Source organism: Stegostoma tigrinum, chromosome 2 (assembly GCF_030684315.1).
Source record: "Stegostoma tigrinum isolate sSteTig4 chromosome 2, sSteTig4.hap1, whole genome shotgun sequence".
In the NCBI taxonomy this organism is placed as follows: Eukaryota; Metazoa; Chordata; class Chondrichthyes; order Orectolobiformes; family Stegostomatidae; genus Stegostoma; species Stegostoma tigrinum.
Genome location: NC_081355.1, coordinates 8,141,478 through 8,160,107, shown reverse-complemented (window position 1 = coordinate 8,160,107; position 18,630 = coordinate 8,141,478). Strand labels below are relative to the sequence as shown.

Here is an 18,630-nt window from a genome sequence, read left to right as displayed (position 1 = left end):
AGAAAATGTAACATACCTAACAGTTATGAACTCTGCTATAATGAATCTGCATCAATGTGCAAGACATTCTGGTTTGTAACAATAAATGGAAAGTTAAGTTTTATTCCAAACAAGTGTCTTGCATTGTCAATGTACAAGAAAGATCTCCCTGAGTTTCAATAGCATTGTACTTGCTACACTCCTGCCTTCAATATAGTGAGGGTTACTATTGACCACAAACCTCACTGGGCTAACCATGTAAATAACCAGACACTAGGTATCATTTCATGTGCAGTTTACTACTTAGCTCCCCAATGTTTTACCATATCTTATAATGGACAAAGTGATGGAATATGGTCTGATTGCCAGAACAAGTGCAACGTCAACATTGTTCCAACAGCTTAACATTATCTAGGACAAAGCAGCTACTTCAGGGCCACTGCATCCATCACCTTAAACATTCAGTCTCTGTACCAATGCACCATGGTCAAATTAAGTACCACCCTCAAGATGCACTGTCGCAGCACCCAAAAAAGTTATTTGACAGCACTTCCCAAATCCACATGTACTCCCTAAAAAGGACAACAGCACCACGTGGTACAATCACCACTTGCAAATTCCCATGCAAGCTAGACACCATCTGGATCTGGAACTATATTGCTGTTCCTTCACTGTTGCTGGGTCAAATTCCTGGAACTTCCTCCCTATCAGCACTATGAAAGCACCTACACCAGTTGGATTAGTTCAGTTCAAAGGCAGTGGCTAATCACCAACTTCAAAGGCAATCAGGGATAGGCAACAAATGCCAGCCTTATATCCTGTGAACAACTGAATTAAAAATTAAAAGGCGGCACTAGATACAATACCTACTCTGGTGTTGTTAATAACCTAATTGCTGCTCAATAATGCATATTGAGAAGCTACAAGGTGACAAGAGGATTAGGATCAGCCATGTTTTGTTACTGACTATAGTTTAAGGGATACCATGGTGAATGGTCATTTTGACAGCTGTGAACAACAGAAAATATAATCCTGCATGAAACATGATCAGAGTACAGGAGTGGGGTCAGTTTAGAAGATTAAAAAAGACAAGACAATACTTTCTAAAAAACAGTGCATCACAATGTAGTTTTAACTAATGCAAAAACAAATTTACCTCATAACATCAAGCCATGTCAATTTATTTAAACAGGAGCCATTTTTGCATAATCAAACCCTGGAGACTGTTTTCCTGCATTTATTGTGGTTTTAAGGACAAAGTACATGTTGGATTACTGTTGCTTCCTCTGTGCTAAATGCTATGACCTTCAAAAAAAGACTGAATAGAATAGCTAAATGTCACGCTGCTTGTATTCTATACTCATACTTTCAAAGGCAATTTGCTGGTGCCCCAGATACTGCAGCTTCGCTTTGCTTTATTAATAATTACTACTGCAAGATTCAGATCTGTGGAATGCTGTATTTAGCGGATTGCAAAAGCCACTATTATTCAACAGTGTTCCCATAATCTAAATCATGTACACAACAAAAAGCGGGTTTCTGACATGGGATGGTTTGTGCAGGTCCCAGCATTTCAATATTGACTGTTCAGAGACAAAGAGACAATTCTATTGCACATGGAAATCCAGCAGCACTGCAAGCTGCAGATTTTAGCCTAAGTAATTATGGCTATTCTAAAATTTTGCCTTTTCCCTCACCCTGCAATCTCAGCTTTGAACTGCTGGGCTCATCTCAGTGAGTCAGTGAATACTACACAAACACAGCAAAGTCAAGTAAGCCAGTTTATGCAACCACAAATATGACCTAATGATCCTGAGGATCCTCTCAAGATCTGGGCAGTAGATTGAAAGGGAATACTTTCTAAAATCTCAACAAACCAGCATGGCTCAGGTCTAAATGCAATTACCATTGTCAAGGCTATCCAATTCTAATTTCATATCTCCCTAAATGTTTTACAACTTTTAACAGTCCAGTCTTCTCTAATTCATCATTTTGAGTAATTTTGTCCTATTTTAATCCAAATGGTTGAGAAAGATACTTGTGGCACAGTGATAGTTTATCCACTTGATTTAGGAAGCCCAGATTATAGTCCCACCTGTTCTTGTGATGTATGATATTATCTGAACAAGTTGACTGAAAATCTCTGAACTGTTGAAATAATGCATTTTTAATATACTTTTATTCATTTATAAACATATTTTCAACTATATCGGTCACTTGAAATATTTGAAAAAAAATTTGAAATAGGCTTCCCTATTCGGATCACTCAACAAGCATGCAACCACAATGAGAACACATTTAGATTACTACAGGCCACATTGTGCAAAGTTAAGCAATTGTTGTAAGAGGGGCACATTTTTTAAAAAGTCGGGAGAATACCATTTTTGTGAAATTATTGCAATGAAAAAAATAACATTCAGAAAATTTATGACATCTTAGGTTGGGTGCAAATGATATTTAACATGCAAGTCACAATCAAAGCTCTTCATTCTTGTGACAAGAACAGCGTGGGTTTACCATTAGTTGTGTTATATCAATCTGCCTGGTTTGCCGGCTGGGGGGGGGGGGGGGGGGGGGGGGAGCATACTGAAAAACACCCAGGAACTTTAAAATATATGTGTTCAACAGAAAAACAAAAGCTAAAACTTCACATGAGCCTACATTAATAATTCCTCTTTGTGTCAAGATCTTGATTGCAATCAAGAAATCAGTGATTGGTATTAGGGCCTTAAAAGGAATTGTGTTCCTCTCAGATTCAGCAAGACTAGTTTGGCCACGGCAGAACTTTTGAATGTGGATGGTGACAGGGAAGAGAGAAAATTAACACGTTGGCAAAGAATATGTCTTTAATTTGTATATTAAAGAAACCAAGAAGCATTGCTTCTTGTTATTTTGGCACAGAAAAAAACAAAGTGAAGTGAATTAACAGCAGTGAAAACACACTTTACCTAGCTCCCAGGAGATCCAGTAAATCCTCTTTGTACTTAGGTGTTGCCCAAAATCCACACTTAACTATTCTTAGGGTGCACTTTCACTTGATAGACCTGCAATATCATCTACATCATACACAAACATCTGCAAGAAGAATACAATTGCTTCCCATTGTTGAACCACCAAGAGCCAATAATCATTGTTTTGGCAGTTCATTCGTTCTTCTCTTCGAAAGACATGAATACCTTGTTTTGTTTTGAAAATTAGGGAGCTAGACACTTTCTGGTATAATATTGTTATGCATGAGTGATCCCTAATATGATATCTACAGCACTTTCAACATGAGTACAAGCAGGAAATTGAGCCATACTGTGACTGGAGGCTGAAGGGACAGGGTGGTGGCAAGGGAAGGATGCGAAAAGAGAAACTGAAGTCACATGTTTAAAAATTATACAAGGGGGTCATGGGTTAGGACCCAAAGTAGGAATAGTTTATTTTGCTTCAGCAGTGACCTCAAGGCCAGCCAACTGCAACACCACATCCTCACTTCAGAAATGACTGAGATCAGCTAATTTGCCTGTCTTACTCCAAAGCAACCATGCATTGCACTTTGAATGTTTTTTAAACCCTGCAGTAGTTTCTGTTCCACTTAAAGTACATTTTTGTAATGAATACAGACACCAGAGATTGCACGAGTCCAGTCGTCAACTACAATTGAGACATGTAACAAATAATAAAATGAAAATTAACATTTAAGCTTCATTTGTAAGCAATTAATGGACACTGTCAAGGGCCACAGGATTTCTCAGTTAAAACACACCATACCAAAATGAAAATGGAAATTACAGCAGACTTTGTAGGAGAATGAAATGAAGTTATTTCCAATGCTGATTGGGATTGTTCTCACCATAAATGCTGTATCATTGAAACTGATTCCATGTCACTCACTCACAGCCACTGCACCCTAATCAACGCCAAGTCAAGTATGGGACTCATTTCCTCTCTAACATTGATCTCTATACCTCCCTGTTTCAGCTCACATACTGTTGAAGCTCTTTTCCAGGCCCTTGTAAACATCAGACTTGAACTTTTCCAATACACTCTGCCCCCCTCTGTCTTCAGCTCAGCCAGCCATGTTCAACTCTTATCAAAGTCCACTTGTCCAGCAGCCCTGTGCTCATTGACCTACACTGAACAAACACCCTCAAAGCCTACAGTTTAAAAACTTGCACACACGAAGCACTACCTCCCTCAGTCTAAAAATCCTCATCAGAACATAACTCTGCTTTAGCTCTGGCCTTATTTGAATTTCATCCCTAATATCTGCCCCACAATCACTATACTTTGCACCTGATGCTATTTTAACAATGTCTCAACTTCTTTTAGGTTCTCCCAAATGCCATCTTTCACCAATTCATCCCAAATCCCCATGTAGCTTTTAAAGATAATTCAGTCCTAACATGTCATCACTGGTTGGGACAGCATTTACTGCTCAACCCTAATTATCCGTGAACTGAGTGGTTTGCTAGGCTATTTGAGAGTCAATTAAATTGCTGTCAAGTCTGAAGTCAAGTATGGGCCAGATGGCAGATTTCCTTCTGTAAAGGACATCAGTGAACCCTCTGGGTTTTTACAACAATGGTTACATGCTCGCCATTAAACTCGCTTTTAACCCCAGATCTAAACTACTTGACCTGAAATGAAAACAAAGTGTTGGAGAAACTGTGGAGAGAGAAACAGAATTAACGTTTTGAATCCAACAGGACTCTTTCATGTTCCCAGAATAGAACATGGAACAATACAGCGCAGAACAGGCCCTTCAGCCCTCGATGTTGCGTTGACCTGTGAACTAATCTAAGCCCACCCCCCTACACTATCCCATATGCTTATCCAAGGACTGTTTAAATGCCCCTAATGTGGCTGAGTCAACTACATTGGCAGACAGGGCATTCCACGCCCTTACCAATCTCCGAGTAAAGAGCCTGCCTCTGACATCTGTCTTAAATCTATCACCCCTCAATTTGTAGCTATGCCCCCTTGTACAAGCTGATGTCATCATCCTCGGAAAAAGACTCTCACTGTCCACCCTAATCCTCTGATCATCATGCATGTCTCTATTAAATCCCCTCTTCACCTTCTCTCCAATGAGAACAGACCCAAGTCCCTCAGCCTTTCTTAATAAGACCTTCGCTCCAGACCAGGTAAATCTCCTCTGCACCTTTTCAAATCCTTCCACATCCTCCCTGTACACAATATTCCAAATGTGGCTGCACTAGCATTTTGTACAGTTGCAGCATGACATCACGGCTCCGGAACTCATTCCCTCTCCCAATAAAACCTAACACACCATAAGCCTTCTTAACAGCACTATCAACCTGGGTGGCAACTTTCAGGGATCTATGTACATGGAAACCAAGATCCCTCTGCACTTCCACACTACCAAGAATCTTTCCGTTGACCTATATTCTGCCTTCCTATTATTCTTCCCAATCACCTCACATTTATCTGCAGTGAACTCCATTTGCCACCTTTCAGCCCAATTCTGCAGTTTATCCAAGTCTTCCTGTAACCTGCAACTTTCTTCCACAACTGTCCACCAGTCCACCGACTTCAGTGTCATCTGCAAATTTACCAACCCATCCACCTATGCCTGCGTCCAAGTCATTAATAAAAATGACAACAGCAGTGGTCCCAAAACAGATCCTTGAGGCACACCATTGGTAACCGGACTACAGGCTAAATATTTTCCATCAACCACCACCTGTTGCCTTCTTACAGAAAGCGAGTTTCTAATCCAAACTGCTGAATCTTCCTCAATCCCATACCTCTATTTTCTCCAATAGCCTACCATGCGGAACCTTATCAAAGGCTTTACTGAAGTCTATGTTCACCATGTCAACTGCCCTATCCTTCCACATGCTTGGTCACCTTTTCAAAAAACTCAATGAGGTTTCAGAGACATGACCTGATGAATCCATGTTGACTATGTCCAATCAAATTGTTGTTTACTAGATGATTATAAATCCTATCCAAAACTTTTCCAACAACAGACGTAAGGCTCACTGGTCTTAATGAGTCTGGTCTCTGGATTACTAGCACAGCAAAATCATCACTAGTCCACTGCCTACCCAGCTCAGGAAGCTCAGACTATTTTTCTCAAATTGTCTCTCTAGAAGACTCCTTGAAGGCATTTTCTATACTGAATATATAAATGCGTATCATACTTGTTGAAACCACATTAATTCAGCTGGGATGTGTGTGTACAAAAGTTTTTGATGAGTTTTCCTATCTTTATTCCTTCCCCTGGGTTAAACGCATTGAGTTTAAAAGGAATCCAGTCAAGGTGGACTACAAACCATGACTGGCAGGTAAAACAGAAGGACTAATCGAGGGCCTTCATGATTGTTCAGATACAGAGGAAAAAGTAGTTATTCTAAAGTTATAAATCAGTGGTTAAGCCTTAGGTAGAATATGATGTCCAAGTCTGAACATCACCAATTAGAATGTCAAGCCTCAGGGAAGGTGCAGAGGTGGTTATTAAACTATTAGGGATTAGGGATGAGGGAATTCAGTTGTGTAGAGAAACTAGTAGTAGTATAACTGTTGTCCGCACAGATAAGATTAAGGAAGAATTTAATAGATGTATTCGTAATGATAAAGGGTTTTGATGGATTAGATAGGAAAAAACAGTTCCAATGGCAGGTGGTCAAGAATCTGAGGACATTGATGATAGGTGACAAAACCACAGAAATATTTATCTGAAATGAATAATCTTTGGAAAATGCTACGCGAAAGGATGGTAGAGCAGATTCACATAGGTATAGCTGAAAGAAAAAAAACTCTGCATGAATATGGAGAAAGAGCTAGAAACGAGAGAACAATTGGAGAACTCAAACAGCCAGGAAATACAAAAATAGGCCGAATGGTCTCTTTCTGTGCTGTCACTCTTTGACTATGTCAGACATCCATTTGAGGTTTGTATTTTCTTCTGTTAACATTTTCTACTCTCTCTTCCTAAAGATACTTGGACAGATTTCTGGAGGCACCAACAGCTCATTGATCCCATGTCCGAGGGCAGTTCACACAGGAAAAGCGATAACAAACCAGCTGATAAGATATCATGGACAAATAACTTCAAAGTCAGGTCTCACCCAAGGTGCATTTCCAAGCAATGAACAGAATGTGCTGATAATCTCTCCACAGCCATTCTCCTGACCAATCTCTCAGGTAGGAAAGCCAAATGTAGCATCACAACCATACCCCAAATTAGCCAACAGCACAGACCTAAAATTCTGCTTGTTTTATGTGGTACTGAATTTTACACCCCATAATGTGGTGCATTTGACTTGTAATCAAAAGCAGCTTGGTAAGGATTGCTTGTACACCAATTTACTAAACCAAACTTCCCATATTCTCTTAACAAAACGGGAACAAACTGATGGCCAGAGATTAAAATGGCACTGGATAAATTCTTGGTATTAGTAAAGAAAATTAAAGGTGACTTACAGGATCCGTCAGCATTGCTCGGGAGTGAGAAGCCAAAGCAAGGAAAGCTAGAGTATTGAATATAATCCCATTAATGATACTGTACAGTAAGTCTTTTGCTGGAACTAGCATTACAAAAACAACAACAAATTCTGCGTATAATATCAGCATCCAGGTCACGATGGCACAGGCCAGACCACAGCCATCTTTGATGAACCAGATCCTATCCATGGAGTTATCACTGGAAGGTGGCAAACACTGGTCAGCTTGCAGGTACTCGGCTCGCCGCTCAATATCCCTGTTGCGATTAGTGGATAACATGATCTAATAAGTAGTCCATAATTAAACCTGTTTAAGCAGAAAAGAAAACAATTTCAATTTTTTTCTTTTAAAACTTATGACCTTAAAAAACACATGACACATTGATCCTGACGATACCATAGTATAAATATTATTGAGGCTGAACAGCATTAAAAGTCATTTTTATACAAAGCTACCCAATATGAGATATGGTACAGGTTCAGTCACCAAAATGTACTCCTAACAGCATCAGCTGTCTCAAAGAAAAGGGCAAAAATCAAATTACCTTAGACGAAGAAGTTCAGTGACATGGATTTTTTTCTTTTATTTTGATATTGGGTGTGACAGCTGTTGGTAAGGCCAGCATTTAGTCCCCATAAAAACCAAAAGAACTGTTATTGTTCCTGATTTACAGCATCCAAAGTTGCTGGAAAAGCTCAGCAGGTCTGGCAGCATCTGTGAAGGAAAAAAAAAATCAGTTAACATTTCAGGTCCAGTGACCCCTCCTCAGAACTCCTGACCTGGACCCGAAACATTAACTCTTTTTTCCTTCACAGATGTGGCCAGACCTGCTGAGCTTTTCCAGCAACTTTTGTTTTTGTTCCTGATTTATTCCCCATCCCTAGGTGCCTTTTCAATAATCAAGCATTCCACTGAGCTCAAGGGCAATGAGAGACAGGAAACACTTTCCAGTCTTGTTAGACACATACATTCCTTAACACACATGTATCACCTACCTGTCTTCAATCATCACACAAATGGTCAGTTGACTGGTTTGCAATGCAAGAGGGATGCCAACAGCTTGGGTTCAGTTCCTGAACTGGTGAGGTTACTATGAATGATTCACCTTCTCAACCTCTCCCCTTGGCTGAGATACAGTGAGCCCCTTCTAAAGCTTAGGTTAAACCACCACCAGTCGACTGTCTCTAATGAGACAACATGACTATAGTCTGGTAAGACTATGGCAATTTTACCTTCATTACTCCGACAAGCAAGAAATAACGTGGGTATGTACATATTCCATACAGAGATCGTACTCATGTACCGTAGAAAATACGGGGAGATCGCTCATTCTAGGAAGTTACCTTCAACAGAAGAACAAGAAGAATAAGCACGAAACCAGCCAGCGGGACAGAACTGGAGCAGTCACCATGAGTAGAGGACAAAAAGCTTGGACAGGTGCCTTCCCCCCCCCCGACCCGAATACTGAAGATCGAAGGGAGGGTGAACTCCACTCAAGAAGACTGATGTAAAAGTTGGGTAAAGCCCGGTGGGTGTAGGGGTGAATGTGAGGAAACACTCACCCGCTAACAACCTTGGCCGCTCCTCCAGCCGATCCTTCCCCCCCGCGAAGGATCCCCCGCCCCACATACAGCGGGCGGCGGACCGGAGGGAGGACCCTCAGGCAGACACCGAGGAGGAGCCGCCGCCGTCACTCCGAGCCTCAGGCTTCATGCACACCGACAGCAAGGCCCATCCTCCTCAGAGGCGGGGGAAAGCGAACTCCAGCCGAACCCGGGAGAGACTCTCACAGCCGCCCCGCGCGGCTCACTCCTCCGCCTCGCCGCCGCCGCCGCCTACCCCTCACGAACCGCGGCCGCCCGTTACCGTGGACGCTGAACGGAGGGCGAGGGACCGGAAACGGAAGTCGTGCCCGATTTTTTTCCGAGGGGAAAGGAAGGACTGGAACTGACGTACACTTCCGGTCCATCTCAACGTCACAAAAAGAGGTCACCAACCGCCTCGAAACAACAACAACAACATTACACTTGGCAACGTTCTAATTCATTTTTTAATGTAGTCCCTGGCAGAGTTGGGCTTGTGCCGATCCTAATCGACTGGCTTAAGTTTTAAGCAAAATTTCTACGACTGGTGAAATGACGGTTGGTCGGCCGAGGGCATTGTGTCGGCGCTTGCAGGTCGCACGCGGATGACGCGTTGGAAGATGGCCGCTGTGGTGCTGAGCGAGGCGGAGAAGGTCTATTTGATGCACGGAGTGCAGGTAGGAGCCTGCCCTTTTACCCCGGCAGAGGGTTCACCTCCAGTCGGCTCGGCCACTTACCAATGGCCTAAACAAACTGGAACTCCGATCTCCCGGCCCCTCTTGTCTCCTTTCACGGTAAATGTTAGCAGCGCCTCTGGTCCAGACTGCCTCCACCGTATCTTCAACGGAGCGTCATTACTTAGTGCTAGTTCTCCCGCCTCTGGGCCTTGTACGATATTTCTGTTCAAAAAGTCGTGCAGTGCACGCCCGAATGACTCACGTGGTCCCCCCCCCCCCCCAATTCCCAGGTAATGTTCCCAAAAACGAAGGACTGCCGATGCTGGAGATCGAAAACAGAAATTGCCGGAGAAACTCGGCAGGTTTGGCACCGTCTATGAAGAGAAAACGGAGTTAACGGTCCGAGTCCAGTGATTCTTCTTCAGAATACTGGCTTGAAGGGAAGGCTGTGTTGTTCTCTCTCCACAGATTCTGCCCGACCTGTTGCGTAAGTTCCTTCTGAGCCCCACGCCTGATGATCGGTGCGCCAATACTGTTCACAGCATCGATGTCCACTTTTGAAGTCACTGCCGTGCAAAGGGAAAATAGTTCAAGAAAATGCCTGGCAGTGTATTCTGTGCCCTCACTACTCACTGTGTGAAAAAGATTTTTCTCACATTATCCTTACTTTGTTCGTACGCCACTTAAACATCCGTGTCGTGGTTTCTTATAGAATTGTAAACGATTTCTTTGTATCTACTTTATCCAGCCCAACCATCTATCAAATCTCCGCTAAACCTACTCTACAAGGAGGACAGTCTCAACTTCTTTAATCTATAATCATAACTGAAGTTTCTCATTCCTGGAACTATTCTATTGAATTATTTTCGCACTGTCTCCAATGCATTCACATCTTCCTTCTAAGGTAGCACACTGCTCTAGCCGAAGTCAAATAAGTGTCTTATTTAACATGTTGCCATAGTAACAACTGCTTGTATTTATGTAGGGCTTATCATGCAGTAAAATGGCCCATAGCATTTCACAGCTGCTGTAGTTGGATGATTAGCCACTGATCCAGAAGGGATCACTATTCGAGATGCACAATTGATTATATAGTTTCTATAAAAGTAAAATACTGAGGATGCTGGAAATTTGAAACAAACATCTCAAATGCTGGAGAAACCCAGCAGGTTTGGCAGTGTCTGCAGGGAGAGAAAAGCATTAAGTTTTCAAGGTGTCATAACTCACCTTCAGAGCCATTTCGGACTCAAAACATTGACTGTAGTTTTCTGTCTCTGTTGTTGGTAATATAACCCGTGGGGCACTAGCCACCACCTCTTCGGGCAATCCTTCAAGATCAAGTGGAAACCTTCAGCTCTGCAGAGCAACATCTAAACAAATACTTGGAGAGTATTCATCTTGAGGGCTACAGGAATAAAAAATACATAACAAAACTTCTGAAGAAGGGCCTCTTCCTCCGTTACATTGATGACTGTATCGGCACTGCCTCTTGCTCCCCAGAGGAGCTCGAGCAGTTCATCCACTTCACCAACACCTTCCACCCCAACCTTCAGTTCACCTGGGCCATCTCCAGCACATCCCACACCTTCCTGGACCCCTCAGTCTCCATCTCAGGCAACCAGCTTGTAACTGATGTCCATTTCAAGCCCACCAACTCCCACAGCTACCTAGAATACACCTTCTCCTACCCACCCTCCTGCAAAAATTCCATCCCCTATTCCCAATTCCTCCGCCTCTGCTGCATCTGCTCCCATGATGAGGCATTCCACTCCCACACATCCCAGATGTCCAAGCTCTTCAAGATCGCAACTTTCCCCCAACAGTGGTCGAGAATGCCCTTGACCACATTTCCCGCAACACATCCCTCACACCCTGCCCCCGCCACAACCGCCCCAAGAGGATCCCCCTCGTACTCACACACCACCTCACCAACCTCCGGATACAACGCATCGTCCTCCGCCACTTCCGCCATCTACAATCCGACCCCACCACCCAAGACATTTTTCCATCCCCACCCTTGTCTGCTTTCCGGAGAGACCACTCTCTCCGTGACTCCCTTGTTCGCTCCACACTGCCCTCCAACTCCACCACACCCGGCACCTTCCCCTGCAACCGCAGGAAATGCTACACTTGCCCCCTCACCCCTGTCCCAGGCCCCCAGATGACTTTCCATATTAAGCAGAGGTTCACCTGCACATCTGCCAATGTGGTATACTGTATCCATTGTACCCTGTGTGGCTACCTCTACGTTGGGGAAACCAAGCGGAGGCTTGGGGACCGCTTTGCAGAACACCTCCGCTCGGTTCGCAATAAACAACTGCACTTCCCAGTCGCGAAACATTTCCACTCCCCCTCCCATTCTTTAGATGACATGTCCAACATGGGCCTCCTGCAGTGCCACAATGATGCCACCTGAAGGTTGCCGGAACAGCAACTCATATTCTGCTTGGGAACCCGGCAGCCCAATGGTATCAATGTGGACTTCACCAGCTTCAAAATCTCCCCTTCCCCACCACATCCCAAAACCAGCCCAGTTTGTCCCCTCCCCCCACTGCACCACACAACCAGCCCAGCTCTTCCCCTCCCTCCACTGCATCCCAAAACTAGCCCAGCCTGTCTCTGCCTCCCTAACCTGTTCTTCCTCTCACCCATCCCTTCCTCCCACCCCAAGCCGCACCTCCATTTCCTACCTACGAACCTCATCCCACCTCCTTGACCTGTCTGTCTTCCCTGAACTGACCTATCCCCTCCCTACCTCCCCACCTATACTCTCCTCTCCATCTATCTTCTTTTCTCTCCATCTTCGGTCCGCTCCCCCCCCCCCCCTCCCTATTTATTCCACAACTCTCACCCCATCCCCCTCTCTGATGAAGGGTCTAGGTCCGAAACGTCAGCTTTTGTGCTCCTGAGATGCTGCTTGGCCTGCTGTGTTCATCCAGCCTCACATTTTATTATCTATTATTCTGAAGAAGGGCCATGGGCCTCGAAACTTCAACTCCCTTTCTCTCTCCACAGGTGCTATTTCATCTCCCGTTCTTTGTTTTATTTGAATAAATTATTGGAGCTTGTAGCAAAGGCAACCCACGTCAGCTTTCCTGCTCCTCTGATTCACCTTGGCCTGCTGTGTTGATCCAGTTCTACACCTTGTTATTTCTCCCTCCCCTCTCTCTGTCTATTTCTGAGCTCCCCTCTCCCACCACATTTCTGAAGAAGGGTCCTGATCCGAAACATCAACTTTCCTGCTCCTCTGATGCTGCCTGGCCTGCTGTGTTTCTCCAGCTCCACACTCTTATCTCTGATTCCAGCATCTGCAGTTCTTGCTAACTTAGTGATCAGTGTTGGGAACTTTAATCTTCTTGTAGACTAGGAGAATCAAATTATCAAGAGCACTCTCGAAGATGAGTTTATAGATTGTTTTTGTGACAATTTCTGGAATGATACATTGTAAAACTTACTACTGATTAAGATTAAGATTGAAATTGATGTACTCCAAATGCAAACACTAATCTGAACCTGAAGGCAATTACATAGATATGAGAGGAGATCTGACTAAGATTAATTGGGTAAATAGACTAAAAGATATGGTAGTAAATAAGCAATGGGAAATAGTTGAAGAAATAATTCAGTGTTCAATGAAAATACATCTGTTGAAAGATTAAAAATTTAGCAAATTTGAACGATAAGTCAGGAAGTCAATTTCAAAGAACTGTAATAAGTCTGAGGATCCAGGAGTGTTTTGAAACCACCAAAAGATTTTAAAAAAGATTTTTAAAAAAGGAGAAAAAATAGAGTAAACCTGCCAGAAGTAACAAAGGAAGAGATTAGTTTACATAAATATTGGTTGTTCAGAAGCAGAGACATGATAAACGATCATGGGAAATGAGAATTTGCAGAGATGTTGAACATTTGTTTTGCCCGGTTGTATAATGGAAGACACAAGTTTTGTTTTTAAATTCTGAAGATGGACTTTCACCTTACGGCGAAAGATAGTGAGGAAATTAATATCAATAGAGAAACATTTGTAAGAACTTGAAGGACTGAAATCTGGAAAATCACCAGGACCTGAAGACTTACACCCTAGGGTTCTAAAAGAAATAGTTTCTGATAACGTAGCTCTGCTAGTTAGCATATTCCCAAATTCCTTCTCGTATTAGAAGTTGCCAAATATTGAACTGCCTTACAAGAAAAAAAGGGAGAGAGAATGTTGGAACTAGAGACTAGTTAGCCTAATGTTCAATTGTCATAAATATAATGGAATTATTCCTTGGGACATCTTCTTGCACATAGAAAAGCATAGCATGATTAGAGTAAGTCAACATTATTTTACTAAAGGAAAGTTTAGTTTGACAAATGTTTTGGGGTTTTCTGAGAATTAACTAATCATATAAGACAGGGGAATCGGTTGATGTAGTACAACTAGATTTCAAAAAGGCATTTGGTAAGGTGCTGTGTGAGATTTATACACAAGATGAGGGCTCATGGAATTGGGCCTAATAGGCAATAGTGAAGTCAACATAGTCCCAGAGGACAAAAACAGAGTTAACGTTTTGGGTCTGGTGACCCTTCCCAGAACCAGAGGACCACTGGGCCACACTCCAATCAGAGAGAGAGAGATAACTGATAGTGGTTCAACCTGAGAGTCACTGTGCTTTAGGTGAGGGAAGAGGTTGGGAAGGTGGGACCTTCATGGAGATCTCAGCTAGGATCTGCGCAGTTGATGTTGCTTCTGCGTTGCAAACCAGTCATCCACCCAACTGGATGGGAGCTAATTGACCTCCAGCAGGGCTACTACATGAGCATAGCTATTATTATTGGTTAACACATAGGAAGCAGAGCATGCATACAAAGGTGACATTTTCAAGTTAGCAGGTGTAAAATAGTCTAATACCATAGGAGTAAGACCATAAGACATAGGACTGGAAATAAGGCCATTTGGCCCATCAAGTCCACTCCGCCATTTAAATCATGGCTGATGGGCATTTCAACTCCACTTCCCTGCACTCTCCCCGTAGCCCTTGATTCTTTGTGAGATCAAGAATTTGTCGATCTCTGCCTTGAAGGCATCCAATGTCCCGGCCTCCACTGCACTCCGTGACAATGAATTCCACAAACCTACCACTCTCTGGCTGAAGAAATGTCATCTCATTTCAGTTTTAAATTTACCCCCTTTAATTGTAAGGCTGTGCCCACGGGTCCTAGTCTCCCTGCCTAATGGAAACAACTTCTTAGCGTCCACCCCTTCTAAGCCATACATTATCTTGTAAGTTTCTATTAGATCTCCCCTCAACCTTCTAAACTCTAATGAGTACAATCCCAGGATCCTTAGCCGTTCATCATACGTTAAACCTACCATTCCAGGGATCATCCGTGTGAATCTCCGCTGGACACGCTCCAGGGCTAGTATGTCCTTCCTGAGGTGTGGGGCCCAAAATTAGACACAGTATTCTAAATGGGGCCTAACTAGAGCTTTATAAAGCCTCAGAAGCACATCGCTGCTTTTATATTCCAACCCTGTTGAGATAAATGACAACATTACATTCGCTTTCTTAATCACGGACTCTAGCTGTAAGGTAACCTTTAGAGAACCCTGGACCAACACTCCCAGATCCCTTTGTACTTCTGCTTTACGAATTTTCCCAACGTTTAGAAAATAGTCCATGCCTGTATTCTTTTTCCAAAGTGCAAAACCTCACATTTACTCATATTAAATTTCATCAGCCATTTCCTGGACCACTCTCCTAAACTGTCTAAACCTTTCTGCAGCTTCCCCACCTCCTCAGTACTACCTGCCTGTCCACCTATCTTCGTATCATCGGCAAACTTCGCCAGAATGCCCCCAGTCCCTTCATCCAGATCATTAATATACAAGGTGAACAGCTGCCGTCCCAACACTGAACCCTGCGGGACACCACTTGTCACCGGTTGCCATTCCGAAAAAGGGCCCTTTATCCCAACTCTCTGCCTTCTGTCAGACAACCAATCCTCAATCCAAGCCAGTAGCTCACCTCGAACACCATGGGCCCTCACCTTGCTCAGCAGCCTCTGGTGAGGCACCGTATCAAAGGTCTTTTAGAAGTTCTTCTGCCTCAGCTATTTATAGTCTTCATTAAAGACTTTAAAGATAGCTTCCACCTAAGTGTGGGGAAGACGCTGAGGCATAAAAAGGCATAGACAGATTAAGTGAGTGGATACCAAGTTGAAAGCTAGTTTATGACATAAATAGTGTGAAGTTATCCACTTTGGTAAGAAGGATAGAAAAACAGAACTTTTTTTTAAGTGTGAAACTTTGAAGTGTTCATATCTTAAAACAGATTTGCTTGTGCTTTTGCAAGATGTACAGAAAATTAGTACGCAGATGCAGCAAGCAATTAGGAAGGCTAAAGGCATACTAGCCTTTATTTTGCAAGGAACTTAGAGTAATTGAATAAATAAGTCTTGTAATGATTATACAGGGCTTTGGTGAGTCCCCAGTGGGGGTACAATGTGCAGTTTTGGTCTCTGCATTTGAGAAACAATATGTTTGCATTCGAGCTAGTATAGCGGAGATTCATTAAATTAATCACTGGGATGAGGGGTTTAACTATAATGAGAGGCTGAGGAAATTAGACCTGTAATCTCTGGGATTTAGAAGAGTGAAAGATGATCCCATTGAAATGTGTAAGCTTCTAAAGGTGCCTTATAGGGCGGAGGCTGGGTGGTTGTTTCCACTGATTGGGGAATGAAAAACATGGGCACAGTTTCAGGATTAAGAGGCTATTGTTTAGGAGTGAGATAAGAATTTTCTTCAGTCACAGGGTGGTGAATCTTTTGTAAGTTTCTTTTTCAGAGTGTTTTGGACCTTTAACGTTTCTCATCAAAAGATTCTCCTTTGGAATGGAGTTAGCTCTGTTTCAGTCTCCACAGATACATCCACACCCGAGTCCCTCCAGCATTATCTGTTTTTATTTCCGATTTCCAGCATCTGCAATATTTTTCTTGTATTTTCACAGGTTTGGAGAGTGATGGGAAAGTGGGGTTGAAGTGCAAGATCAGCTATGATCACATTAAATGCTGGAGCTGACTCAATTGGCTTCATAGTCTATTCCTGCTCCTATTCCTCGTACTTTATAAAAATATTGTTTCTTTTGTATCTGTAATATATTACATAATATGCTATTTATATTATATGAAACTTTTTGTAATATGATTCTTTTCAATTGGGAGCTGATGTCTTAAGTGACTTCCTCCAATCTCCATTCTTTAGGATGATCTACGGATTGATGGTCGTGGGTGTGAAGATTATAGACACACTGAGGTAGAAACAGATGTTGTGTCGAACACAAGTGGATCTGCTAGAGTGAAAATTGTAAGTACTAACTGATGCTGCCTGTATTCTAAATTGAAAAGTTAATCGCAACACTTTATTTGAACATCAGCTGCCATTGTACTGTGATTCTGTGATAAAGGCGGAGGATAGCCCACCTGGATTTTTCAGAATGACACCAATATGTGTGCTCATGCTGGACCAGCAGTTTGAATTGTCATATCCACTTCCTAGTGGATTCCCTTGACCCTTAATTGTGAAAGATGAAAACCTGCCTCTTGGCTTGCTTCAGAGATTGTGCCAGAAGAAATCTGGGCCAGAGGAAACTTTCCAACAAAGCTGTGAAAAGGTGGTGAGTTGAGAGTGTGAAGATAATCAGTTTGCCCACTGTTTACCTCAACATACTTTCACATTCAAACAGATGGCAATTGTAGAGGGTTGGCAGGCTAAGTTTACCAGCAGCTCTGTCTGATTAGCTGTGTATTGAAGAGACAATAGATACTGATGGATACATAGAGATTGATCACAGATCAGCCATAATTTCATTGAATAATGAAGCAGGTTTGAGGGAGCTAAATAGCTTACTTCTGTTCATGAGAGAGACGTGAATGCTAGTTCCTTTCCCATGATGAAAAGCTAATAGAGATATCATTAACAACATCTAATTCCAGCAGGACTTTGCTGGAATATTCTTGGACTATCAAAAAGATTTTCTTTTAGACAATTACAGTTGTGGAAATTATCTTCAGGTGGCAAAGTGGTTTGGCACATTTTTCACACGAGAGAAGTGTCTCCAATTGTGTGTACCATCAGAGGGAGCAATGTTTTCTCATTAGAAGTACAACATCCACTAGATAGTGGGACCCACTGAAGGACACCCTTCATTTCTCCAGTTGGCATCTCAGCAGGCTGTCAAATAGATAAACAGTCAGACATCCTGTTAAAACCTTTTTGTGTCAGATGAAAATGATGGTATTGGACCACTGAAACAGAGGTCAGTTTTACCTTCAAATTGGTACAGTAGACTCCCTCCAGCACAGAAATCATGTAACAGCATGTCTCACCTCATTGTAGTTTTCAAAGATCATGTAAAAAAACAAGCAATTGGCAGTATGTAATTGCATTTGTTTGAGGAGTTGGTACAATTGTGATGGGTCGAATGACCTCCTCCTACTCTGTAACCGTTTGGTGATTCTATGTTGAAGGAGCTGGAAGGATGATGTGATACAAATTCTCCTGTGGTGCAGACCAATGTGCCACGTGGTACTATTGTTCCTTGTATAAGTGCAATAAACTGCGTGGCACACCTGACAATGGATGGAAGCAGAAGAAAATTATAATTAAAATGACCAATGTTTCCTTGATAATCGCACTGCCACCCTGAAAGTAGAAATTAAAATGATTCCTTTATTCTTTGGTCACAGTGAAGATAGATCGAACTTAATGCTGCTTTGCGTAGCTTTCCTGCATTCAATTGCATTCCAGCTTCCAACAACAACTCCATCTATAGTATGTCTTGCAAACCGTCATCTTGCTGTCAACAAAATTCAAGTTTGTCTCACAATGTTGTTTGCTGTAAGTTCATGATTTTAAACTTGGTTGTTACTTTTCGAGAGCAAGAATGAAGAAA

The 18,630-nt window shown here is 42.6% G+C and overlaps 2 protein-coding genes across 9 annotated transcripts in view; one reads left to right on the top strand and one right to left on the bottom strand.

Annotated features, from left to right (window-relative positions):
• Positions 1-9,370, bottom strand: part of LOC125460783 (palmitoyltransferase ZDHHC3) — a 37,178-nt gene extending 27,808 nt beyond the window's left edge. For 5 of the 6 annotated variants that reach the window (XR_007249335.2, XM_048548698.2, XM_048548732.2 and 2 more), the window contains exons 1-2: positions 9,000-9,370; positions 7,417-7,743 (exon numbers count right to left, since the gene is read on the bottom strand). Coding sequence is in view for 5 of the 6 variants with exons in the window: in XM_048548698.2 (XP_048404655.1) it covers positions 7,417-7,716 (300 nt within the window). In the remaining variant the exon portion in view is untranslated. Of the gene's footprint in view, positions 1-7,416; positions 7,744-7,981; positions 8,152-8,999 lie in introns of all 6 variants that reach the window. The other variant, XM_059652071.1, reaches the window with a different exon arrangement.
• exosc7 (exosome component 7) overlaps positions 9,371-18,630 on the top strand; it is a 37,995-nt gene continuing 28,735 nt past the window's right edge. The window contains exons 1-2 of one of the 3 annotated variants that reach the window (XM_048548766.2): positions 9,371-9,697; positions 16,941-17,042. In XM_048548766.2, the coding sequence (XP_048404723.2) occupies positions 9,626-9,697; positions 16,941-17,042 (174 nt within the window). In that variant the 5' untranslated portion in view covers positions 9,371-9,625. The remainder of the gene's footprint in view (positions 9,698-16,940; positions 17,043-18,630) is intronic. The other 2 variants (XM_048548776.2, XM_048548755.2) reach the window with 2 other exon arrangements.